Source organism: Saccoglossus kowalevskii, chromosome 4, assembly GCF_978046115.1.
Source record: "Saccoglossus kowalevskii chromosome 4, keSacKowa6.1, whole genome shotgun sequence".
Lineage (NCBI taxonomy): Eukaryota > Metazoa > Hemichordata > Enteropneusta > Harrimaniidae > Saccoglossus > Saccoglossus kowalevskii.
In genome coordinates, this window is record NC_140644.1 from 28,163,276 (window position 1) to 28,189,521 (window position 26,246).

General features: G+C 37.1%; 2 protein-coding genes across 2 annotated transcripts in view; both read right to left on the reverse strand.

Moving 5' to 3' along the window:
• Nucleotides 1-18,875, reverse strand: part of LOC100373582 (E3 ubiquitin-protein ligase HERC2-like) — a 78,491-nt gene extending 59,616 nt beyond the window's left edge. Inside the window, exons 1-10 of the mRNA XM_085498050.1 lie at nucleotides 18,767-18,875; nucleotides 18,463-18,576; nucleotides 7,641-7,758; nucleotides 6,676-6,876; nucleotides 5,707-5,920; nucleotides 3,550-3,810; nucleotides 2,868-3,153; nucleotides 1,945-2,109; nucleotides 1,449-1,655; nucleotides 546-697 (exon numbers count right to left, since the gene is read on the reverse strand). Coding sequence (XP_085354176.1) covers nucleotides 546-697; nucleotides 1,449-1,655; nucleotides 1,945-2,109; nucleotides 2,868-3,153; nucleotides 3,550-3,810; nucleotides 5,707-5,920; nucleotides 6,676-6,876; nucleotides 7,641-7,758; nucleotides 18,463-18,540 — 1,682 coding nt within the window. The 5' untranslated portion in view covers nucleotides 18,541-18,576; nucleotides 18,767-18,875. The remainder of the gene's footprint in view (nucleotides 1-545; nucleotides 698-1,448; nucleotides 1,656-1,944; nucleotides 2,110-2,867; nucleotides 3,154-3,549; nucleotides 3,811-5,706; nucleotides 5,921-6,675; nucleotides 6,877-7,640; nucleotides 7,759-18,462; nucleotides 18,577-18,766) is intronic.
• Nucleotides 12,670-13,591, reverse strand: LOC146747256 (uncharacterized protein KIAA1958 homolog). Its single transcript, XM_085498138.1, has 2 exons — nucleotides 13,507-13,591; nucleotides 12,670-13,316 (listed from the first exon to the last, which is right to left on the reverse strand). The coding sequence occupies exons 1-2, from the start codon at nucleotides 13,589-13,591 to the stop codon at nucleotides 12,670-12,672; spliced, it is 732 nt and encodes a 243-aa protein (XP_085354264.1).
• Nucleotides 18,876-26,246: the final 7,371 nt, after the last annotated feature.

Genomic DNA, 26,246 nt, shown 5'->3' on the forward strand with positions numbered 1-26,246 from the left:
GTACAGAATAATGAAAGAAGTAATTAGACAAATGTGGGTGGGGTGCCAAAATGATTTCTCGATTCAATCTCAGCACTTTGAAACATACTGAAAGCTTCTACAAGAACAAGAGTAACATACCATTAACATAAAAACATTAATTTTAAATGGAGGCCACTTTACATTCAAAGTGACCTCTAATGTTGGATGTAACCAGTGACCACTGGCAGTGATTTGGTCAAATAACTCTTTGTATAATAGCCAAAATGATTGCAAGTTGTTCTCCGTCTTTACACTGCATTTTAATTTTATTCCTATCTACAAATATATCTGTTGAAAAAAAAAGTCCCATTCAGATAACAAGTCTTTTTTTTATTTACATAGTACTTTAAGTTGATATATTTCTCTACAATTATCACTGTTTGATGATTTGAGAGCAGTCACAAAAACAAACGTTTATGAAAGCCATAGTTCTTGATGACCCGAGTAAATATATACTAAGGTATTTTTAATACACACAGAAAATTATTATATAGATGTTAAATGTAACTTGTGTTAATACTTACTTAGTGTCACCATGCCCTAGACGGCCACCATCACCATTACCCCAGGAGTATACATCACCATCTGATGTCAATGCCATGTAATGTTTACCCTCAGCATGAGATGTAATCTTTATGCACTCTTTGTCAGCAATGCTTTCTAATAACTGAGGACCCTGGAGAAAACATAATATCAAGGATGTTTTTCTTTGTAACATTATCTGAATAAAACCCAAGCCACCAGCCAATTCTAAAGTGTAAAAGCTACTCTATATTGTATACCATATTTACTCATTGGTAACAACTGATTAAATAAATGACAGAGGTCAGGTGTGTCAAAATAAGTTATGTTCAATAATCCAGCACTTGTGCTCCGACTAAGAACATTTAGAAAGAGAAATGTTGTGATTTCATCCCAAAAAACACTATTATGCATGAAACTGTAAGAAATGTTTCATAGATTGGCAAATTTCACTGAGAAAATTTTCCATAAATGAGCTTAGAAGACGATCCAGCATACAATAAACAATTTTGAAGATGCACTGAGTCTAATAAAGCAAATATGGTAAGTTTGATTAGAATGATGTAACTGTCTCATATTAATGGTGTTCATAATTTCAGAAAAATCATCTGATTTAAATGAAATGCAAGCAGAGACCAAAATGTTAGTTTGATAAAACACTCCTTTCTTCTCATGGTGTGAAATATAAAGTAAATTCTCTCAAATGTGATTCTGTCTCAACCAAAATAAATCTATTCAATCTATAGTAAAGGTGACCAAATGTGAATCAAAATATTTTTATCATCTTTAAAAAAACAATTTGCTTCTCTCAGAGTGTACACAATAATCTAAATATGGTCACAACACAGAGCAGTGCAAATCATCCTACAGCGATGTATCATATCATAATGTGATAAAGTACATACCTGAACATCAGAGCTATAGTATAAGACATAGACTTTCCCATTACTAGTGAGTGCATGTAAACATCTCTCAGCACAACATATCTGTCTAATACCAAGATCACCAAGAGATTCTATAGGGTAAGGGCCACATGGAGCTGTGCTGCCACCAATCCATGCAATCCAACCCCATCCAAGTACTTCCTGTGATGTACTAGCCGAGGAGGAAACCTAAATCAATAAGCGCAAGTATAAAAATTGTTTTAAAAGTCACACTTGTTGTATTTGATATGTAACCATCATGTTGTTACTTACACAAAAATTGAACATTTACTGGGACTCAACTCAAAAACCATGATATTAATAATGGATTCACTGACAAAAAAGCAATGTTAGTTGTAACAAATCATAGTAAGTTTTAATAAACTTAAAAACTCAGCCAAGTTTTGGGCTATTCTGTACTGCCTCTTATTGGAAACAGTATTTTAATAAGACAGTTACAGAACAAAGTGGTACTTGCCTTTTGTGTGGCCGATGGTGGAGTATATGGCATTGCTAGTCTGTCTAGATGTGACATGATAACAACAGCAGACTGTCTGAGATCCACCGATGCATCGTCATCTTTAGGTAATTGTAAATATCTTAGAAAACAATCTGTGGGACTTATCTTGAGACTACCTGTCGACTGTAACAGTGAAGTAAGTACACAAAAGTTATTCAACCCTTTTTTAACATAACCTGCTTTTTAATCATTTGCATAACAGGGTGCAGAGAACTGTTTAAAGCATTGTAAACAACATCTCATGATTTGATAAAATTAGCAAAATCGACAAGATACTTGTGAAATTTGCACTGTTATTTTTCTGAAAATTTAAAATCTGATCCAATTTACAGCAGTTCTACGCAGCCTATTAGCAAGATCACTCAAAACTTTGCGAAACACTTGTTATTTGCTTTGTTCTAGACTTGATGGCGCTGCATGATAACACATTCAACATGATGATTTGCAAATCTAGTGTATGTATTTGATCTATCAGAAGCTCATCTCCATTAGATGTGCATATAGACAAACAATTGCATTTATAGTATGCTAAATCATTGAAAAGTACTTCATAGCTTATGTAAGTGTAAGCGCTACTTACAAATACTGTATTCTTCATTTCTCATTTATCTACATAGCATTTAATTTGAGAAATATTAAAGCATATCATATCAATTTGCAAAAATGCACTTTACTCTCATCTGACAAGTTAATGAATGATCTAAACTGCGTGCATGTCATGAAACAACGCAGTCAAGTTAGTCATAAGTAACTGTTTGTTCCAATAATTCTTAGAACCTCCATTGATTTTACTGTAAAGAGAGCAGTGATGATACAATATGAATCACTGAGCAAGCATTAGCTACACCGCATCAACATATAGATCCACCCACCAGACCTACCTCCTCTAGCTTTGGACTTTCCGGTCCTTTAGACTTCATACCCGATACTTCCTGAAATCTGCGAAGTAATGGAACCAAAGGTGCACTTGTACCCGCAGAGTTGCTCCTATTGTCAGTTTCTTGTTGACCATACTCCCAGAGTTGTAGCAGCAAAAGTACAGAGCAGAGGATTTCACTGAGTGTTCCTCTCTGCATGGAAAGCTCCAACAGCAAAGCTAACGCAGCATGTTGGTCCCCAACTGGGATGGTGTTAGCTCCTTTAGCAGTAGCACCTGCATTCAGATCTCTGTTGATGTATGGATATAATGTACAGTTAAAACCATGAATACACTTACAACATCTGCACAGCTTTAGGACAGCCCTATTCTCTGCTTAATAACATGAAGACAAGAATTGTCATCCTTGCTGTATTGAATCTGTTCTTAACCACAGACAGGATTCTGCTTTCAACTTTATCATTATGCATTATACAACACGTAGATGGTGTGATTAACAATAAGACTGGACAATAAATACAGTATTTGCCAATTAGATGACAAATGACAACTTAGTTTTCCAATGATAGTGATAGCCTACTTTGATTGTGCATATCTCGGAAAATATAATATCACATTCATATATGATACAATGATAAGATTAGTAGTCATACTTCTATTTTTTAACAATATAAAATAACACATACCCCAACACAACTGATCGAAGGAATTTAGAAGCCCTTTCTACCACTTCTAACCAAACCTTGGACATTGAAGTCTCATCAAACAGAGTGGCTTCTGGCAGGGAACGCATGGCATCTAATGATTCTTGTAAGAGTTCTCTACACAGATCAGCATCTTCACCAGTTCTCCATGCCCGGCGTAAAAATGCAAATGCGAATGATAGAGCAGCACGTGACCCAACTCTAGCGAGACCAGTGGTGGCTTTCTCACCTATCTTAGCAGCACTGCAAACAAATTATTTGTATTTAACACTGTGTTCACTTTTTGGTGTTGACCTTTGACCCTTTGAATGTCAATGTCAACATCCATCGCACATCACAAAATAAACCTGCGTAACTTTTTCTAGAATTTTTTTCAAATATTTTGACAACAAATGTGTAGAAATTCCCCAAAAATTACCAGATGTGAAAAAATTAAGGTGTTGAAATAAGACATATTCAAGTCAGACCATAAAAGTTTTTACTTTGTGTGAGTGATAAGTCAAGCAATATCAACAAAGAGCAAGGAATAAGCTGGAATCACTGTCAAAATAAGAGAATTAACCACTGCAGATTTTTACAAAAAGTCAATAGAAAGGTGAAATAGGATGAGTTTTATTTTATAACTATATTATATACAGTGTTCGCTCTAAGCCTTATTTTCGCCCAATTTTCTCAGATTCAATTGTAGTTTCTCAGTGAAATTTTGTCTTTTGAAAAACTTTCCATGCATTTTGTATGCAGAAAAAACATTTCAAGGGGAAAATGGGCAAATTTTCACAGTATTTTCAAGATTTTAAAAAAGGGAACAGTGATTATATATCTGATATATTAAGTTTGTAGCAATTGATGAATGAAGTAGTGTGGACTGTATACCAAATGTAACAATACTGTATTTGTAAGATATCTAGGTCAAAAATTGGGAGCAAACTGCTGAGCATTTATGTAAGAAATGGCTGTGATCAAATTGTCAGCAGCTTTGGGCATCAACAGAACTAAGTCAGAGATTAGTTCGATGAACACCCACTTCTCAAGTTGTACTGTCCCTTTCTTTCTAAATTTATACATGTTTTTCATAGTATTCATTTACACTCCATCAAACTGAACATGTAACATTTCATACTTCCAAGGCTAGTTGTATTAAGGTAGAGATGCAGGTTTGTGGCACTTGGGAGTGAAATTTTTTTTTTGCTTTTTATTATCCAATCAGTCTATGGACTGTTAAAATTTTGTAGAATTGTGAATAGTGGAACATACTCAAAAAACGATTTTAAAATATAGATAACAGGTGCAAACATCCTCTCTTTTGAATGCTTAGCAAGATTTAGCAAGGCTGTACATAAATAATAAAAAAGAAACATGGTGAAAAAAAGAAATGACAGGATCTCATAATATGCACTGTATTTAACAAAACGATAATACATTTAAATTTGGAACTGTTACAGCCATTTTAATTATGAGCATTAGCAAACTTCTTACTGAGTGAATTGTTATGCAAATTAGCAATTATCTCAGCTTCTTTTTAGTGCACATCCCAGAACTTTAAAAAACAATAGCTCCTAGACGCTTTGACCTTTTGTTTTGAAATTTTCACAAATGATTGATAATGTGTTTATCTTCAAAACACTGTTGGGGCATTGTTTTTGATTGAACAGTGTCACAACAATCGTACAGACAACTAGCCTTGGTGTTAATTTATGCATAAACTTGAAGTAGTGAAATTTGAGCTGCTGCACATTTTTGTGCATATTTCAAACTACAGTGTCCATAAAAAAAAATATTAACAAAATTTTAAAATTCATACAATAAGCTTTCCGAAAATATATAGTTTTGTGGACAAGGGAGGTGATCTTGGTTTCCTAATTAACTAATTAAAATACCTGTCAGGTAAACTGCATCTCTACCTTAAGTGTATTCTAAAGCAGGATTTGTAACAGCATTGCAAGCAGCATGCCAAGACTTTTAGGTACTCCAGATAAAAAAAACTGCTGATTCCAAATCATGGCTCATTTTACTATACATTTTCAAGACTACAAAAAAGTTTAACAGATAATACAGTTTTTAAATCAGAGTTATACAGTAGAAATCATATACAACATGGACTTGTAAAATGACAAAACAATAATGAGAAAACAATTTTACCTTTTACTACTCTTCACAATTGGTCCATCTGTTTTTTTCTGTAGAGCATGTCTTTGTTCAGGGTTGTGTCTTGCCAGGGCGGTGAAGTATCTTTCTAACACTGTTAGACGTTGCTGCAACCGTGTTGAAGACAGCGTGGTAGTTGCTGCTTCAGTGGCTAGCTGTTGTTGTTCATATACCAATGAATGTAAGCATTCCTTCAAGTGCTGCACATCTGAATATGACACACAAAATAAACCACATAGCATTAGTCACATATGCTGCCATAAATGTGATCGATAATTAAACAATTGATTCAGATAAACACAGAAAGGACAAAGGAAAAAGAGTTTGCATTAATATAATAGGAACCACATTTAGAGAATTAGTTTGTCCTCAGTGTTACAACGACTTGAACAAAGACACACTGATACAATGTGGACAATTTTTAAACTCCCCTTTTTGTTAATGCCTACATGTTTTGTACAATTAGATGCCAGGTAGATATTTTTTCGCAACATGGTCCTAAAATTTGTTCAATAAGCCATCTTGAATATCGACAAATATTGTGAAACTGAACGCAGAATTGCTGAAAATACGTAGACGTAGATCTGAACATCTGCAGCTAATTACAAATAGATAATCATTGTCTTCCCATCAACATTTGCTTTATAATTTTGTCCAAAATGGCAACTAATTATTTTGGGTGTAAAACAGTAAATTTAACAGATAACACTGGGGCCCTAAGTCTGAAATGATTGAATGAAATTAGGACATTTTGAAAAGATACTGGCAAATGATGTCCAGTGAGCATTTGAATCACTGCAATCACTAGACAGGTCTCAATCAACAACAGGCATACCATTCATTTGGTCATTACATTGTTAGATTGTTTCCATTTTCAATTATATTTTTGCTCAAAAACATAATTTGAAATGGAGAGAAGGGTCAAGAAGTGTGAACAAAATTAGACACATGCAGTCTAATTACCAGGTTGTTTTCCCCATGTCCATGATTCAATCAGTGCCATAGCAGGTGGAGGTCTTTTGTCTTCATCGTCTTTGTGTTCTTTCTCTTCTTTGTCTAGTTTCTGACATGGTGAACAGTTACATCCATTGTTTGGTCCACAATGACCATCACAGCAACTGCATGAAAGTACTCTCATTCCACAGTAATAGTGCCCAGTTTCACCTACAAACAGATATAATATATTCCATAATTCAAGTCATACTCAGTCTCTCGATTACATGTGAGTAGATTGAAAGAATAAAGAAGAGCTCTGTGGGTCTAATATATGTATTGTACAAACAGAGGTAACATAAAATTATAACTAGGAAGGCATATAGCAGGACAATAATTTTTGGCATGGTTTGAATTTGCACATACATCAAAATTAAACCCAGTGAATAGTTTTTCTTCTACAGTAACCATTTAAAATTTTTCTATTAAATTTCTTCATTAATTTTGAACAAAATAGACATAATTTGCCACCTGATGTAGGCTTATTTTGTGAATTGTGACAAGACTATCAACTATTCACAATTAGCTAATTTGGGAGAAAAACAAACAAAACCCTGACCATTTAAAATTTTCCACCTATGTTGGCTAGAATAGGTGACTACCACACACAATAACAATACCAGCATTTCTGATAACATTATAACAATCATATAGCAACAAATTAATATGCTAAGTGATGACACAGAATTATGTATTCATAGTCACTATTAATAGCAAAAGCAATGATTGTTTATTATGTTGAGTGCAAATACAAACTAATGATAGAATGTATCAGATAAATTACATTGTAGATTACTTGTAATGTAGTTGCTCTATTAAAAGCATATCTTTAGTAAAAGTGGTTCTAAACCCAAAATACAATTTATTGTACACTGTTTCGTTAACATTGACCAAAACACTAATAGAGTAAACACAATAATATGAATTTGACGTACCTTTGCGTGCTGGGACACCTACACAGTTAACAACAGTGTCTGAATTACCAGTGGTTATCTCGCCATCTTTAACAAGCTCATTCCAGAGTCTGCTCAGCCCATCTTTAGTAAAAGCAGCCTTTGTAAAGAAGACACAGTATTCAGTATATTAGAATGTATTCTCCTTTCTTGATTTATTCTTACTGTAAATTATTTGTTCGTGCTTTGCAAAAAAATGATACAATGTTGCATTTCCATTTTGCAAATATCTAAAAACATCACTCCCTAAACAATCTAGAAACAAACGAGCCATGAATGGCACAGTCCCTGTCAGCTATCAAATTTAAAATGTATAGTTTTGTTTATAGTAATATGTCAGAGATATGGATCCAGAAGCTGATTTTTTAACATTAATTAAAATGATTGACATTCAGTTATTTTGTATCTGAATGTTAAATGAGTACTAGTTCATTTTGAGACATATTGCTCTGGAACACCATGATATTAAACAAAATGGGCATCGGTTGTCCATTTTGAATCGAATTGTCAAACCAATACATCTGTATATCTATGACATGATGTATAATAAAAATTTAAAATTTGAACATAATCAGTCAAAGCATGTCAGAGATATGGCTCTAGAACCAAAGTCGTTAAAACAAAATGGTCACCAGTCAGCTATTTTGAATCCGATCTGAAAAACAAAATGACTTGCCTTGATGACCCATATTATTGAATGTATGTACCAATTTGGAACAAAATCCATCTATAAACGACTAAAATCCAGTTCCAGAATGCCAGAAATGCTTGATTTTTCGGCCATCTTGAATTAGATCGCAAAACAAATTGATGTGTAATTGATAATATAATGCATGATGTACACCGACACACAAGGAAACGCATGACAATCCATAAACAAGCAGCTTGTCGGCTGATATAGCTCCGCTGTTAACAATGCACATTGCAATTAAAGAACAGAAGATATCATTGTAAATTGAACAATATGTATAGTATCAGGCAATGGGACTTGCTGTTTTCAACAAGAAGTAAAAAAATATCACTTTTCACCAAAAATTACAAAAATATTCATTAAAATTAGATAATTGAAGATATAACCACGAAATGAACAAATCTGAGAGAGGTCCACATGTAATACCTATATATGTAATATAAAAGCAATCAGACTTGTGGTTTTCAACAAGAAATCGAAAATATCACTTTTTACTAAAAATTACAAAAATATTCACTAAAATTATAGAATTAAAGATATCATCACGAAATTAACAAATCTAAGAGAGATCCACATGTAGTATCTATATGTATAATATCAAAGCAATTGGACTTGCGGTTTTTAACAAGAAGTCGAAAATATCACTTTTTACCAAAAATTACAAAAATATTTACCAAAATTAGAGAATTGAAAATATCATCACAAAATGAACAAATCTGAGAGAGGTCCACATGTAGTACCTATATATGTAATATCAAAGCAATCGGACTTGCGGTTTTTAACAAGAAGTCGAAAATATCACTTTTTACCAAAAATGACAAAAATATTCACCAAAATTAGAGAATTGAAAATATCATCACGAAATGAACAAATCTGAGAGAGATCCACATGTAGTACCTATATATGTAGTATCAAATCAATTGGACTTGCGGTTTTTAACAAGAAGTCGAAAATATCACTTTTTACCAAAAATGACAAAAATATTCACCAAAATTAGAGATTTGAAGTTATCAACATGAAATGAACAAACCTAAGAGAAGTCTACCCAAGGTACATATACACCAAGTATCAAAGCATTCAGGCTTGTAGTTTTCAAGAAGAAGTCGAAAAAGTAAAACATTGACACGGACGACGACGGACAATCACTCATATGATAAGCTCCGCTCGACAAAATCGACAGCGGAGCTAAAAATGCAAGTATTAAAGGCTCATTAGAAAGTTCAAAACATTCAACAGAAAACAAACATTCACCAGTAGATAAAATTAATTAAAAATAATGTGTGAGGTAAAGGTTTCAAACTGATTGATGCATTTGAAGATGAAAAACAAAAATTGTTTTTTTCAGCCTAAGATTCAATAAGATATATTGCAGTGTTGTATATATTTGTTGTGATGGACTAGTCCACAGTTTGCAGGTCCCAACCCTAGGTGGAGCAGACCTGTCAATTCCTGGTGTATGTAATGATAACACTGATCAGTTTTGAGTAGATTGCATTTATCAGGGTTCTCCCCAGAAAAAATGCATAGCGCTGCAACTAATTTGCATATCATTTACATACCTTTCCTTCAATTAATTATAACAGAACTCATTTACAATTATGAATATTAATGAGCTCAGTCACAGTGAAATATTTTTTTTAATGGAATCAACACATTATGTTTCACAATTTAGAAGAGTTTGTAACATTCTCGAAATACAGATGCTGCAGACTAAAAACAAACACAAATTATTTTTGCAATCTAAAACGTTTTTGTCTATTGTAAAATATTGAACGCATTCGCATTCGAAACATCAAGCCAGAAATATGTTCATGAATTTCATGATTTTATTTACTCCAAAAACATTTACCTTCAAAAACTCGACCACGTAATTAATTGGCGTATTTTTGTAATTTATTATTCGCACTATCAACTTCTAAAAACGTTTACATTTACAGTAATGAGCAAACAAATAAAAGTTCAAAACGATCATCAAAGTTACGACGTGACATAACTTACTTGGCGATATACACCGGTTATACCAATAATTACTCGCAGAAAGTATTCACTTACAAACAAAGATACTAATTTCACAAATTTGACTAGCCGCTATGTATCGTGCGACTAGGTCTATTGTTTACAAATTATAATCCACGACTGGCAGGATGCGTGTCGGTCGATACGTAATTATAATAACAATCGGACAATAGTCCTGGTCGAAAGCGTTTCTATTGTGGTCACTAATTTTGGGTGACGGTCGGGGCTGACCAGCGTGACGAACAAAGCTTTTGCACATCTGATATTGGCATGTCAAATATGAAATCAAGTGCCGAGGTCGGAACACATAGCGCCGGGGTCGGAACACATAGCGCCGAGGTCCCAAGTAAAGCGCAGAGATTCAAAAGTATAGCCCTCGGAAGTACCCTGTTTATGTTACTGTAAAATACATTTGGGATTAATTTTCGCTATTTTTGATAAAGGAATGATTCAGTGAAAATAAAATCCAGCCAATATACTTTTTTCCTATCAACTTGACAAAAATCAGTGAAAATAAATTCCATACAAAACACCCAAAAAGTCTTTTCAGCGAAAATTAATTCCACAGTACACCATGTTACCTCCATGATGTTTTAATGAAGAGTTCGTATCTGTTTGGTATTAGTATAAATAGAGGATCTCCAATGAGTGACCGTGTAATATCGGATTTATTAAACGAGTGTAGTAATTTTCATATGTTTCGAGCCTTTGGCGAGGAACATATGAAAATTACTACACGAGTTTAATAAATCCGATATTACACGGTCACGAATTTGAGATCCTATTTATCACATGTATTCTTTTTTGTTGTAATTCAAAGCCAAATGTTTCCACTGTCGTCGGCAGCCGAAATCGACAACGCAAACACTGGGCGCATTGATTCAGTCGAACAAGTAAAAGTGAAGAGTCATTGAAGAGACAAATACGATCAAAAAGAACTTTAATAAAAGTCCAAACACCAAACTAGTTAGAATACAAATAAACAAATTACATTATTTTTAACTTAAACACTTAAAGCGAAAAACGAAAGCAGTAAAAACTATTAAATACATCAAAAAGCTGTAGGAACTACAAGTATTTATCGGGGGTTTCCCCGTCACTCCATGACGTCATTGACATGGTCCACGAGATCAAACATGGAAGTCAACGCTGCGTCGATTGAAAGTTATTATTTAGTTCTCATCTGATGACTGAGAGGAATCAAACACATATATCCGACGTCTTTTCGGTGGAATTGTTGAGCTATCATTGTTGGCAATGTTGTAATGTACGTGTACATTAAATACTCCGCCGGAAATGGGGCCTCCAAATATGAGGGGAGGCAAGGGGGGTACGGTTTTACAGGAAATAAAAAGGGCTTTTCACAATTTACGAAGAAAAAAAGACGTTTTTACAGTTTACAGTGTTAACAAATGGAACATTGAATGGTCCGAAGAGCTCTCCGACTCAAATTCTCCACCATTGCTGCGCCGTGTGAAGAGACGCATGCGCATATTACCCTCGTAATGCTCTTCATTCGGTTAGAGGGCCTTTTACGTCTTGATATTCAATTTTGTAGTGAATTGTGTCATCTAGTCGTTTTACAGTTTCTAAAATGTAATTTCCCTGGATTATTCTTTACGATTTTTTTATTTGGATTTGAATTTTTGTACGTACGAGAAAAATGACACATTTTTACAGTGTACGAAAAAAATATTTGATTGATTACGTTGTACGTCTAGCCTGTGATTACAGAATTACGGAATTTATTTTTTCTATTTACGTTGTACGAACAAAAAAATATTGCAATTACGTTGAACGAAAATAACCCTTGCCCCCCTTCAAATATCGGTGTGGATTGTGAACTCAAGGGTGAGGCATGATGGCTGATATTGGTTGATGTCAACTGAGACGCGATGTTACGTTGTGGCTGAGGTTGCATAACAGAAGGTATTGATGTTTGGCACGGGTTTGATGTGCTATAGTTAGGGGTGGCTACTTGATTATTTAAAATGCCAGAAATTTCTCTGTGTTGGTTTTCTGATATAGTGCTGTATGCATTCACGGACTGAATGTTACGGACTGAATGTCTGGGCAGTCCGCGAGAATGCGTGGCGATGTAGTATGGGTCGTCACTATTTGTGTAACCAGCTAGTCGTAGACTGAGGTATTTTTTGAAAATAGCAACTGGACATCTTCTGGGATTCGCAGGGACGTCCCACATCTTTGGCTTCACTTTTCTGGTATCCCTTGGATTTTCTCCAGTCCGAGTTTTAGTTTGCCGTTCAGAGAACTCAAGATATTCACGACCGCAGACCGCTACTATCAGTACATAAGCTCACATCTCCCCCAACACATGTTATTGTGCTCGGTATTACCCCTCAGACCAAAATGTACTGTGTTATAAAACCACATAGTATTTATTATGGCTTCAGGACTGTGGGACCCAAACTGTCCCGATTCCCACAGAATTTCGATTTCCTCATCTGTAGCCGCCTCAGCTGTTAGCGGTAGGTTGCCCTTACCATCTTTCTTTAATTTCTTCTGTTTTGCTTTTATTGTTTCCCGCATCTCATTAAACTCAATACTACTGATCAGTGAATACATGTATTTGTGTCGTTTCAGGTGACGTTCAAAGCTAGAAAGCATAGATCGTAAGGAAATAGGCTCGTAGTCATCACCGCTTGGTTTACGGACACTGATAAAAAATTTGCATAGAATTGTTTCCAGTTCATTTGGAGGGATTTCGTGGATTTCTCTAGCTTCGTTTATTTCTGGTGTCTTCAAAAATTTGCCCAGTAATCTCATATCATATAGAGTTTTCTTGGTTGTGTTTTTGTTTTGTTGAGTTTCGATTGTTCTTCTGACATCGTCATCGGTGACTGGCACAAATCTACATGGTCGTGAATGCCCGGCCTCGGCGCCGACGCTGTCAGTGGTCTGTGCTGTCGCTTCACCCAAGGAAGCATTTTCTGTGACGAAAAGAAATGTTACATTTGTTATTATAAGTATAAAAATAAATTCATGTTGTGGAATTATTTTATTTAGTACTCGCAGTATTGTGATGTATTTTTACCCAATGCATTATGCGATCATACAATACGCCGAGTGATCATGATCTCAGTTTATCAGTTCTGACGAAAGAAAAAAACGTAAACGTACCTTCACTTGGTCTTTCTTGCTCGTCATTCATAAATTCTGTCACGTCTATATCAAAAGTATTGACTAAGTCGCCCATATATATCATGATTTCGAACGTTCGATCAGCTGAAGGTTTGTTTACTTTGAGATGCAAATTTGTACGATTGACAGCAGACGAAACATTATCATGCCCGAACTATTTTCGGGTTGGGAGAATTGAGACTGTGATTAATATCTTTAATATTTTGTTTATTCAACAGCGATAAAATCAGAGATTATATAGAATCTAAAAATCTAATAAGTATAATATGTAATAATTTCTACATAATTTGTCATTAAAATCTGCCTCATCATAAGTGTTGCATAATTCAGTGCTAACTTTACTGATTAGGTCAAAGGTGAAATTAGCTGTATTGGCCAATCACATCACAGACATAAAGTGTGACGTCACTTTCAAAGTGTTTAATACCAAAAATATCACACGGGTGTTATTACACCGAAAGTGCATGATACATGTGATAAAGTAGTATACCAAACTAATAACAAATATACCATCTAATACGATGTACTATTGCCGGACACTTTTATAGGGTAAACAAAGGCAACCGTTACTGGTCCTCTTAAATCCAGGAACGGCCTGTGAGGGCACTGCACCACAGCAATAGGGACAGGCAGTTTGGGAGGTCAAAGAGAATAACGCACACATACATATAGATGTCTTGGATCCATATAGGGGGTAATTTATTACTAAAGCACTATGAACTAAGAAACCAGTGTTTTCACAAGGAATATGCAAATTTATGCAAATGCTATGTAAATGTGAACATGCTGACTTTGAAAACACTTGTAACGTACATATCTAAAAACTACAAACTACACTAATGGACTAAAGTCCCCAAAGATCCAAGACATCGTAGTGGGAGTAGTTGTTACGTAGAAGGTAGTCTGGCTATGAATTGTTTCATTGTTTGGCACCTCAGAGGAAGGGATGGATGCAGATATTTTCTGAAGGAGTCGCTCTGCCAGTCCCCCAGGAGTTTGATTAACTCAGTGGGTATACCTGAGTACAACGCCCATGAAGCACCACCCCGGCAAAACTGTGGGTTGAATACTGATCAGCATTATGCACCAATGGAGTCAAAAGAGAGGCCAGACGTTTGGTGAACATAGGAGGGAGGACTGGCTGGGAGGGAAGGAGTATAAAGGCTGGTCCTTCAGGAGGAGAGGGGGTATTCCTGAAGGCAGCAATAACAGCTGAAACGGGACAAAGAGGGTGATTGGGGAGGATTGGGAGGGGTAAAAGCAGTTCACGACTTTTTGTTTGGATGGTTTTGGACCACCTAATTACCATACCTATGCCCCATGGAAACACCCGGACGTCACCACGTGACAAATGTTTAGCAGGATCAAAAAGCCGGATGGATGGGGGGGAGAACATTTGATCTTCGCAGGAGACCAAAAAACATAACCAAACATATAGCCCAAAACACTATAACTGTTACATGTGAGTGATCAAGCTGAGCATGAATACCAAGAAGAAGTTGTGGCGTTATAGGTAGCTTACGAGTAACAGAGATACCCTTAACCCGGGCAATTCCTTTCATCAGAGAATTGAGGGTGAAATTAAATGTGAGTGGGTTAGGGGATCCACATTCAGAATGCAAAAGTCTGATGACATTTAGATATTGGCGAATTGAGCTGGGCTTGAGGCGCCTTGCCAAGTGGGCCACATATCTATATAGAACCGCCGGGCTAACAGGGACTGGGCTGTAATCAAATTCTAAGCAGAATTCCAAAAAGGATTTTCTATGAACCTTGTATGTTCGTTTTGTGGAGTCTGCGAAGGTGCGGCTTCTATAGAAGGCGATCTCAGCATCCAGTTCTGACTCCATTTGTCGGAGTCGAGTACCTGCTGGACAAGAGAGAGCGCACAATGTGAAGGGCAGCGCAATTTGTTTAGCTGGTCTAGAATGCGGCGGAGGAAAGTTCTTTATGACTCTGCATGCCCATGCGAGTTTACCCGCAAGGGACTCCAGCTGGCGGCGATTAACACGTTTTCTCTTCGAAAACTTGAGCAGCAGCTCTTGCAATTCATTCAGTTTTTGCGTCGGCAGGCGCAAAGTTAGCGTGGTGGTATTTATTTCAATACCAAGAAACGTAAGCTTTTGAGTGGGTCCCATAACCTTACCCCAAGCAATGCGGAAACCTAATTGGCGAAGTAGGCTGATGAGTGTGTTTAGGGCCATCCTGCATGTGGTGTAGCTTTCAGCAATGATGAGAAAGTCATCGAGGTAGACAACCATGGCCTCATAACCACGGCGAGCCATCATACGTCTCACACTTTGGGTTAGCCTATGGAAGATACTTGGAGCCAATTTTGCACCAAATGGGAGGCGTGTATCATAAAGGTAGGTTGTTTGGCTGTCCCCCGCAAACGTCCATTCAATACCTGTGGCTTGGTAGTTAGAGGGATGGATTTTTACGGAGCGGTAGGCTGACTTTAGGTCAACCTTAGCTAGGTAGTTGCCATGTGAAATTAATTTTGTTGCGTCATCAATTGTTTGGTATCGGAAATGTTCATGAGAGGCAAAATCGTTGACTGCGCTGCTTATTGGTTGACTGCAGTCATGTATTAGCCTAACATCTTCAGAGTTAGGTTTAGGGATAGCACCTAGTGTGCTAACTATGGTAGGTCTATATGGGGTTGGTAAGTAGTAACCCTCCACAATTTCTGAAAGTAGTTGGGACTCTACTTTCTGATGTGCCACTCCTGTAGCAGAGCGATAATTTTTTGTATATGCAGGTCGATATGCAACACCCTCAGTGGTTATGTGAAACCCATTTTTGATGCCTGCGAGGAGAAATTCAGCGTCGGGGTCATTTTGCAGTTCATTTTGCCATATTTTGTAATTGAGAGCGTAATCTGGTAGGGCTGGTTTAAGGGTGGGTGGCGACTCCGTAATTAGTTTTTTGAAACCAGGGAAGGTGTGGCATGGGTAGTTTTAGGATGTGCCTTGCGACAAGTAGGCTCTAGGCACACATGTGCATACATGTAGGTGCATGAAGTACCAAATTTGCAATTACCTCTATTAAATCCCAGGCATATCGGTCTACCTGATTGACTGTCAACCGGAGATGGTGTACGATTTACCGAGTGGGAGTGAGTAGTATTACCAGATTTGAATTTTCCACTTACATTGTCCATAGTTTTGTTAGAATGTGAGGCAAATGGCACTTTTTCCTTTAAACTGACAGTAGCAATATGTGGGATATCACTACCCCAAGGGAAGTTATGTATAGCCTGGAGTTGTCTATACTGACGATCATATAAAAGCACCGAGCTCCATGTGAACCGATGCGCAAGTTGGGAAATTTTGTCAGTATATGCCATATAATTTAGCAACGAATTTGAGTGAAGAGAACCCTCTTGGACTAACTCATACATTATACGCACATTAGCCCCAAACCATTGATAAGCGGTGACAGATTCGAGACGAGGTTTCTTATTTTCGGAAGATAGAATTAATTGCATGCCATTTTCACCCGTGCTAAGTACTTGTTGGTCGGGGACATTGTCGGTATTTGATAAAAAATCACAGATGTCCAAGTATTTACGTTTCTCACCTTTGTTACGAGTTTGCATGTACACTAATGGTTGGAGGTCTGCCCTTAAATTGTTTGCAGAATTGTTTATCTGAGGGGTTGACTGTGGTCGAGTATTCAGCAGTTGGTGTAGCGGTAGTGAATTTTGGTCGGAGGAGTCTGAAAGCAGTTGATGCAGGGAATCTTCCGTCCTTGAGGGAGCGGCCATTTTGTTGTCATCTGCGGAGTCGTTGGTGGCGCCGACATCCGGTGCGCTGACCACTGAAGTCTGTGCTTGTTGACATCTCGGATTAACAGGAAATGCACCATGCTGTGCTTGTTTGATGTCTTTAATGGCGTTGATCAAGAGGCGATGCTGTGCCCGCGGTTCAATTCCCATCGCATCAATATCGTCGAGCTCGATAAGCCTGACAGATTTCATGTTAATAAATCCACCAGTGGCTAGTTTTGCAAGAGTGAAGGAGGTGATGTCGTTGTTCACTGCCCATTGCTGTACTTCGAGAGTTACGTCAGAGTTGCCTTCGGGTTCCATTGTTCTCGGTGGTGTAAGGTCTATGTCGCTGGAGAACATGTTCGATTGTGTCAAGCTATCCATAGCTAGTAATATTGATCAATTGTTCGTAGATGAGTAAAACTGGTCGAGTATGTCGTTTTCGTGTTCTGGTCGTGGCTCAGTGTGTTGACAAAAATAACAACGTCTTTCTCCGCAAGCGACGCTACAGTCTAGTATTCTGGCAAGTAGTGGATCCGATTCAAACAAAATGTAGTTAACGTACCTACGGATTTTGTCTGTAGATAGCTGGTACGTAATAGGTATCGGGAACACACTGCAGATTGTGATTTCAATGTAGCTGGTTGACATTTAGCAATAAAAATTAGTACAGATGGTGAAGAAAAACGCAAGCAGAGAAAAACACGACGTCTGTGGCTGGCTTGGCAATGCGAACTGAGTACTAAATTAAAAATTGCCGGCAAACGGATAGTTTATTTATTTATGCTAATAGGGCAGCATAGTCCATACGATTGGTCACAATTGAAATATGCAGATTTGACCTTTAAATCACTAACTTCCCAAAGGGCCCACTAGCTCCCCTGTATTTAAAACTCGTTAACATATTAACTTTGCCGTACCGTCATTTGGTATTCACCATGTCGTCTAACCCAGTCAGTGTCAGAGATAGTTCTCATCGTAGGACTTTAGACTTCTTAAGAGTTGGTTTATTGTTAGGAATACCTTATTACATCCGGCAACAGAATCAAGAGTCATGCTCATGTCAAACACGACGCTAGACTTGGCGAACACGAGCCCCAAACAAATCATGACAATCAATGACACAACAGCTGATCACCGTGATCTGGCACATTGACACATACCTGTAAATCAGTTTTTAGCCACTTGGAATCTAGCCGTAGTTGAGTTCGAAGCACTGGTCTATGGGTGGAAGCGCTCATGCTGTACTAATTGTAAAATTTCTATTCGCATAATTCCTAAGTTGAAAAAAAAACATTCAGGCATGTAAAACGTCTCCAGACAAAATACATAGATCATCGTGACAAATTGCATCATTCTCATCGTAAAATATACCAATATTACAACCGTATATAACATTGAAAAACACTGTTTTCGGTGGTATACTAATATGACATACTGGAGAACAGGCCCCGCTGGAAAAATTACCTTAATTAGTATAGATTTTCAATTATTAATTTCCATTCTTAGCTGCGATGTTATTATCTGCAACATACAAAATGGCGACCGGTGTCGCGCAATGAATTTTGGGAGTCAATCAATCAAGTACTACAACAATTGAGGGCGCTATATATCAACCGGAATAAAGTTACGAGGGAAACCAATGTCTGATTAAAATCCGATTAAGTATAGAAGCTCTACTTTCCATATTTTATTTAATGTTATTTTTTGTTTTTATTACTATATTTTATTCGACTCGCCGTTATTAAGTTTTTTTTATATATTTTCTGGATTTTGTACTAAAACTAGGATTGGAGTAAAGGCTGACTACATCGGCAATGGGCTAAATTCAGGAGTTTATTATTATAAATATACATAAGGTTTAGATAAATATAAACAAGAAATGCTAGATTTACAGTTTGGTCAATTCAGACATTTCTAATGTGGCGGGGTAGTTATAACTCTACAATTTGAAAAATACGTACATGTCGCACCGATTCACTCATGGATTTAGACTCATCATTTTATGATTTGTCAAATTGTCAAAACACTATAAGAATGATGTTCCCCAAAATGTCATTTCTCACTTCTTTTTTCACTGGATTCCATTATAACGAGTTTATTTTTCGCATTGAACAAGTTTTTTATTGTAACGAGTTTTATTCTAGTTGTTGCTGGAAATTCAAATATCAGACATCTTCGTTCCATAAACATTGTTACAAATGTTGTTGTAAACCTATGATTAGTTTGAGTTTTACTACGTGTCAGGTTATGACATGTGTGGATTTACCAGCAGACGACAATTTTACATCCAACAGTGTCAGCCTGTTAGTGTCTGTTATAGTTATTGCGCCCTCATTGGCGGATTAACTATAACGTAGTTCGCACTTTTATTAGCCGATTTTTACATAAAGTAGTAAGCCTGAGTCCATGCTCAAAACAAAATATATAGCAATAGGTAAGGCATTGTGACTAACCACAGTCCATCTAATGGTGGACTGTAGACTAACGGTAAAAATAATGACATTTATACACAAAAATGTGCTGGATTTATAAAAATATGCGCAGTACAGACAGAGACAGCTTATGCAGATAATTAATTAATAATAACCCGATGTTACATAGCTTTAATCAAACCCGTACACCATTTGCTAGTACTTTAGTCAGAGAATTACCGTAATTAAAAACAATTAAAAACGGCTTTTCGAATGTTAATGTTGCAGTATTATGAACAGTATATCCGATAACACGTAACTAGTGTTTTCTACGTGTTTTCTGTACTAGGTGAGTTGATTCAAATCATACTTATTCATGTTCCGAATGAGAGGAACAGTCAAATGGAATGTCACGATATGTATTCTGTGTGGGACTATGGCAGTTACCGTGTACCTGTCACCAGTCGGTCTCACTAATATGGAAGACATTCATGCGATGGTGCAACTCAGTGAACTGCACCGGAATAATGAGACGCCCCTTTTATTCAGTGGTGTGCCAGCGAATGGAGCGAGTTTTCATGGTGACACCAGAACCATCGACCACCAATACGATAATGTGAATACAGTTCCGTTGAAAAAAGTTGAATTCACTGTCACCGGGCCGGCTGCTATGCCTACATACACTCACCCGATGTTCGATGACTTGAAAAAGAAAAATGGAACTCTACTTGGAATATGCAGGAACATTTTAAGGAAACATAAGTCCGTGATTATTCAGTGTCTAACTGCTGGGTTTCTGGAAATGACAAAAAATTGGATTTGCAATGTAGAGTGTCTTGGAATTCTATCAAATGTGTTGTTCATCACGACAGACTTGGAAGTTTATAAAGAGCTTCTTCATTTCAATTCAAAAATAAATATTATCCATATTGAATATACGACGCTGAAATCCATTCATTTTGGGCAAGCTGGTTATTGGAAATACATGGTCTTCCGCGTTGGCATCATTAGATTTTTGCTGCGGAATGAAATTAATGTGTTCATCACGGAGTCTGATGCTGTGTGGTTGCAAAACCCAATGCCATTAATTGAAAACGACGGTAAGTTTGACATCATAGCACAGGTAGACAACGCCAAGCGGAATTTTATCTGTGGTGGATTTCTTTACCTTAACTGTACCGGAGTCACAAGGCAAGTCTGGGGTCAAGTATTTCAGGGCATGGAAAACGCTGTAATGGATTGGGATGACAGCGAGATTAAGGATAACCAAGCCATGTACAACGACCAACGCAAACTGAACAAGGCTATCAAACGCTTGCCCGTCAGGGTGAGAAGATTACCCATAAAACGATTCAGTAATTACGACAACTGGGACCCCGATAAACCCTCGCAACCATTTGTTATTCAGAACAACTGGATTATTGGTAATGAGAACAAAATTGCCCGAGCTAAGCGATTTGATCATTGGTTTTTAACTGATGTAAATTCATGTAATGTGACTAAAATATACAATATTGTAAATTGTCAATCACGGATGACGTCATAAGCTGCTTCTGTTTCAAGTGACTCGGGATTATGGTAATATTGAACAACTGTAATCGGTTTGTACCTTGGGAGTATATGGCCGCCGAGATCTAGTTGCGAGCGAAAGAGCCACGAGACTTCAAGTTGTTTTTTGCTCCTCGTCCCATTCTCTGTCTTCAACGCGCCTGCTGTTCCATTGCTCTATGTTACCATGGTATTTAGTACTGTGAACTTTTTTAATGGTAGGATTTTCCTTGAGACAAGGACTAAACTCATTGAATATGTCACGGTGGATCCAATTTCCATAAAAAACAGGATTTGTTTTGAATAATCCGGCATTGCCAGATAACTCGAAAAGTTTATGAAATTTGTGAGACGGGTTGTCCTGGAGACGAGAGCCAGTCAATTGTTGGAAGCATTTTTATTGCCAATAATTCAAAAACACATTTTTATGATTTTTTGGGAGGAATTGCCCTCGTGACCAAGGACCAATCAAATAGTTTGTGAGACACCTGGATTTATCTTCCACGGGGGTAGGGATTGTTGACTTTTACAGTAGTGCAGGCAGCGGCAAGAGACTGGGCCGAGTCTAATTTGTATTGCATATCTGCAGTCAACATTGGAATTATCGTCATGGTAACGCAGTAACCGCGAACTTATATATATTGTTGGACGATGCATCAACGTATAGAATGTCCCTGGATCTACTCGATATATTAATAAAAGAAGTTTAAATATATCGCTTCTTAGTTTGTACTACAGTCCGGTTTGTTTTTGTAATGATTTAAGTATTTATGTATTAGCAAATACGTGAGTTGAAATTGGCAACTCGGTGGCGGTGCATTACACTATATAACTGGAGAGGAATGACGAAAGATATTGATATCGTAAAATGATATGTTATGTCAGTTTATTTTGCTGCGTATATTTGAATGCTCATTGAAATGGGTAGTCAATGCTAAGGATCGCTAACATTCTAACTAAAGACACGTTTCTTCTAGCAACCTTAATATATTGCAACCAATTCAATTTTGACGCGGTAATAACCGTGGTTTTGACCTCTATTATCACTCAGAATTCCGTGAAGGTGTTGTTTTCACATATGAGTTAGCATGTGAGGAAAAGGCCTACTTGTAATCATCGTGATGTAGGGGCGGTGTTTGGCCATGAACTCCTAGCTTTGAAAATAACACAATATTCACCGATCTAGTGAATGCGTGGTGATTAATAGCAGTAACATGACAACATAAATATTCTGCGGTATATTAATATAATAAGAAACGAATTTTGTAGTGATGTTTAATTTGTATGCGGCGGCCAGGGGGCGCAAACTATGTGGATGCGTGCACGCCTACACCTATGTTTATTATGTAGTCACATTCTATCTGCGTCAGGCAATACACTGCAGACAACGGCATTCAAATCGTGTTTGATTGTCTAGTCTTTCAATATCTCATTGAGTATAGTAAAATATCTCAAAAAACATAATCCTCATTCGGCTAGAGATTCGAGCGGCCTTCTTCTTTACATCACAGGAACGCTTCGTCACTAGATATTATGGGAGTGTATAAATTTCACAGAAGATGGGTAGGGGTGGTTTCTATTTTGGTATTAAGCTGTTTTTAAAATACGTTGGATCCCAGTTTGGAATAGCCTGTAGTAGGCGTGAGTGGCGCCCTCGCCGGCCAAACGGCATTAGATCCCGGAGCACCGCGGAGAGCGCAACTCACGCGACCTTGTCAGGGTAAGGTTGCGAGCAGAATTTACAGCAGAGAGAGGGTGAGAAAATGGGGGGTGGCTCGGGGGGGGGGGGGCTTTGAAATTTTATGGCAGCTGTCAGGGGGTCATGAAATTTTAAAACACAACAACGTATAACAATATTTGTCATATTTGCTTCACCTTTTTACTTAAAACAAAACAAAACATACTTGTAAATGTACTAGTATAATAAATAAAACATACAACAACAGTATCAACAGTATAAGTATACATGTAGTTTGACCAAAAAACGGTGTGATTTGATTGTAAATATTTATGGTGAAAAAGAATATATTTTATATGTATATGACACCTTTGTTTGTGAATATGTATTAAAGGTAGCAACAGAGAAAATGTGGGCATATAAAATAATGACTAATACTAGTAGTTTTTTTAAATCAAAGAAACTATCACCCTGGCTTAACACACTTTATACTTTGTTATAACAATGTTTTTCTTGTCCCCAAAGTACAACGTACTTTAATCAAGCCACACAATTTCCCCTAATGCAACACCCACTCCATTCAACTCTCATTGTATTACAGGAGACGATGTTTGTAACAATATCTTTCAGACTCGTCAGTCTCAGAATCCGACTTGCAATCTGGTTGTCATCATTATTAGGGTCCCCAAATGCATTGATGTTTCGCAAGTAAATTAGAACATTGAGGTGTTTTCTGGACAACAGCTTCTGTTTGGCAATTTTATTAGTACAGTTAACAGTATCTGGTTTATGTCCATATTTGGATTTAATTTGGATATCAGAGCTGTCATCAACCACTAACATCTTTGCCAAGAGCTCCGGATGACTGGTAACCAAGAGCCAACAACATAAAACTGTTTAAGGCTGGTGAATTGTCTCTTGAGACATCAAACAAAATTAAAGAATTTTCAGAAAAGTTCTATGTTGAAACTCAATATATTCAGAAATACTTGTTACATTTGCAGAACTTAAAGCAGCTTCAGCATATAAGAACACACAATGGAGCAATTCAGAAAACAAAGAAATCTATAAAGCAATACCAAGATTATGTCTGGTTAAACATCGTAGTCAATGGGAAATTAAAAACCCTTTTGGTGTCTGAATTAGACAAATATTTACAACATAACAAACAGGATAAAAAAGTTGATAAGATTAAGACAATTGCATGTGATGTGCTTGGAAAGACACACAAAAATACACAAACTGTAGCAATTCAATGATCACAGTGTGAAGGATTTATTTGAGTGTTATTAAACATTCACGTCAGAGGTACCAAGTTCGGGGAATTCTCCACCTTTCTATCGAACAAAACCACACAGAGAATCGAATCGTGTCACATTTGGTCACAGCCGCGTTGTTACTCTCCCGCGGCCGCCTCAAGACTCGTCCTCGTCGAGAGCTTGCCACAACTAACTGAGATCGTCTTTATTCATATTCCAACTGTTAACCAATTACAGAGAAGTTTAAGAGCTCGAGGCGTGGCCTCCACACATATAGCCAATCACACAAAGTAATCAACACGCCATAATGTCAGATTAATTGCCCCCGATGTCGGGACATAACTCTCATACTTATCGTCGCCACAAGGGCTAAAACAACACTTCATATTCGACCATTATATCAGCCAGTTGTTCCAATCACTCTAATTCCCTAACATACGAATGAAACTGATCATGACAAGTTACAAGCAGGTGTGGATCACCCAGGGGTCATCAGTGAAAGTCGCTATGACTACAAAAAGCGGCCTCACCTAAATACATGGAAATATAAATCATGACAACAGAGTCACAACAGTGAATCAGACAGTGAAGACGATTTGGTGCTAAGAGAGGTGTGTAGTGAATCATCAGGAGAAAGCACTGATGAGAACGAGGATTTAGATAATCATGATGAGTTGGCAACAACATTAGGGTCTGGGAGAGTTGCAGGACAATCCTGGAAAAGGTCATATCAATTATCACATAAAAAGAAGCAAACTGCAGTGATTCAGGGAGCAGAACACAGCCACAACAACAGTAACAGTAGTAGTAGTAGTGAAGATACTGAATCAACAAGATAAAGTACTGATGAGGAATGTGAGGATGTAGACAGTCAAACTGAATTGACAACAATATTGCGGTCAGGGGGAGAATTGCAGGCCAATCGTGGAAACGATTTTCCACATTTGTAAGAAACATTCTCCAGTGTTAAACAAACTGACAAACTATTTAAAAGGTGTGACACTTATTCTTGGCCAAGTTGATGAAAACTGTATTTGAGCTATTCTAAATGGCACAATCAAATAAAAATCGTGTGACTGCCACGTTTATAAAGAGCGATTGTAAATATTTAAGTATTTAATACGACCACATATGATTGTAAATGTATGATCACAGATATGATGCATGTATTCTTTATGGAATGTAAACATATTAAAAAAATGGGTATTTGAGGGAGGGTCATGAAAATAATAGGTGGTTGGTTGGGGCTGTCATTTTTGTATGCAGTAAGTTGGGGGCTGCGAAATAAAAGTAAAACTAAATAATTTCTCACCCCCTCCCCTGCCATAAATTCTACTCACATCCGAAGTTTGGATCTGGACCCCGGGTACTGTAGCAAAATCCTGTCACATCTGCCGTGGATCATTGGCATGCATGTTTGCCAGTCTGGTGAGAATCAAATGTAGGCCCAGGCTCGGCAGCGACATGAATAGGATTACCGAAAGGCCAATAATTCAGGAATACAATAACTATTTTTTCGTTTGTTTATTTATTAGTATTCATTATCTACTTGGAAGACACCTCCTTATTTAATTTCATATGAAATAGACGTAGTGAAACTACTAGTAATTCGCAGATACGTTCAACATGCAAATCTGTTTATAGAAAATTGTATCGTAGGTCCCAGTTCCCGACTGTTGTGGTTAAATTTATGTTTTTCTTTGCTTTTTAAAGTTCTACTGTATTGTACCGTCTATATTGGCCCGTGACTCGAGAATGACAAATCTGGCTGCATCATGGTAATCCGTACTCATTGCGACAACGGTTGTATACGTATCTGACTGCACATCCCCTTCGGACACCATTCTCTGGATCACTACTGTCGCGAATTTTGTCATTTCGGAATAATTTGTTGTTACTGTATTTACTTTTCAGGCGACCGTGGAAATTTAAAGACCGATATTCAAGTTCCTGGTACTGGGCGGGCACGCAAACCACTGAATGAGTGACGCAAATAACAAAGAAATCAAATATCAAAGAAAAAAAAAGTCATAAAGAAAAAAAACATC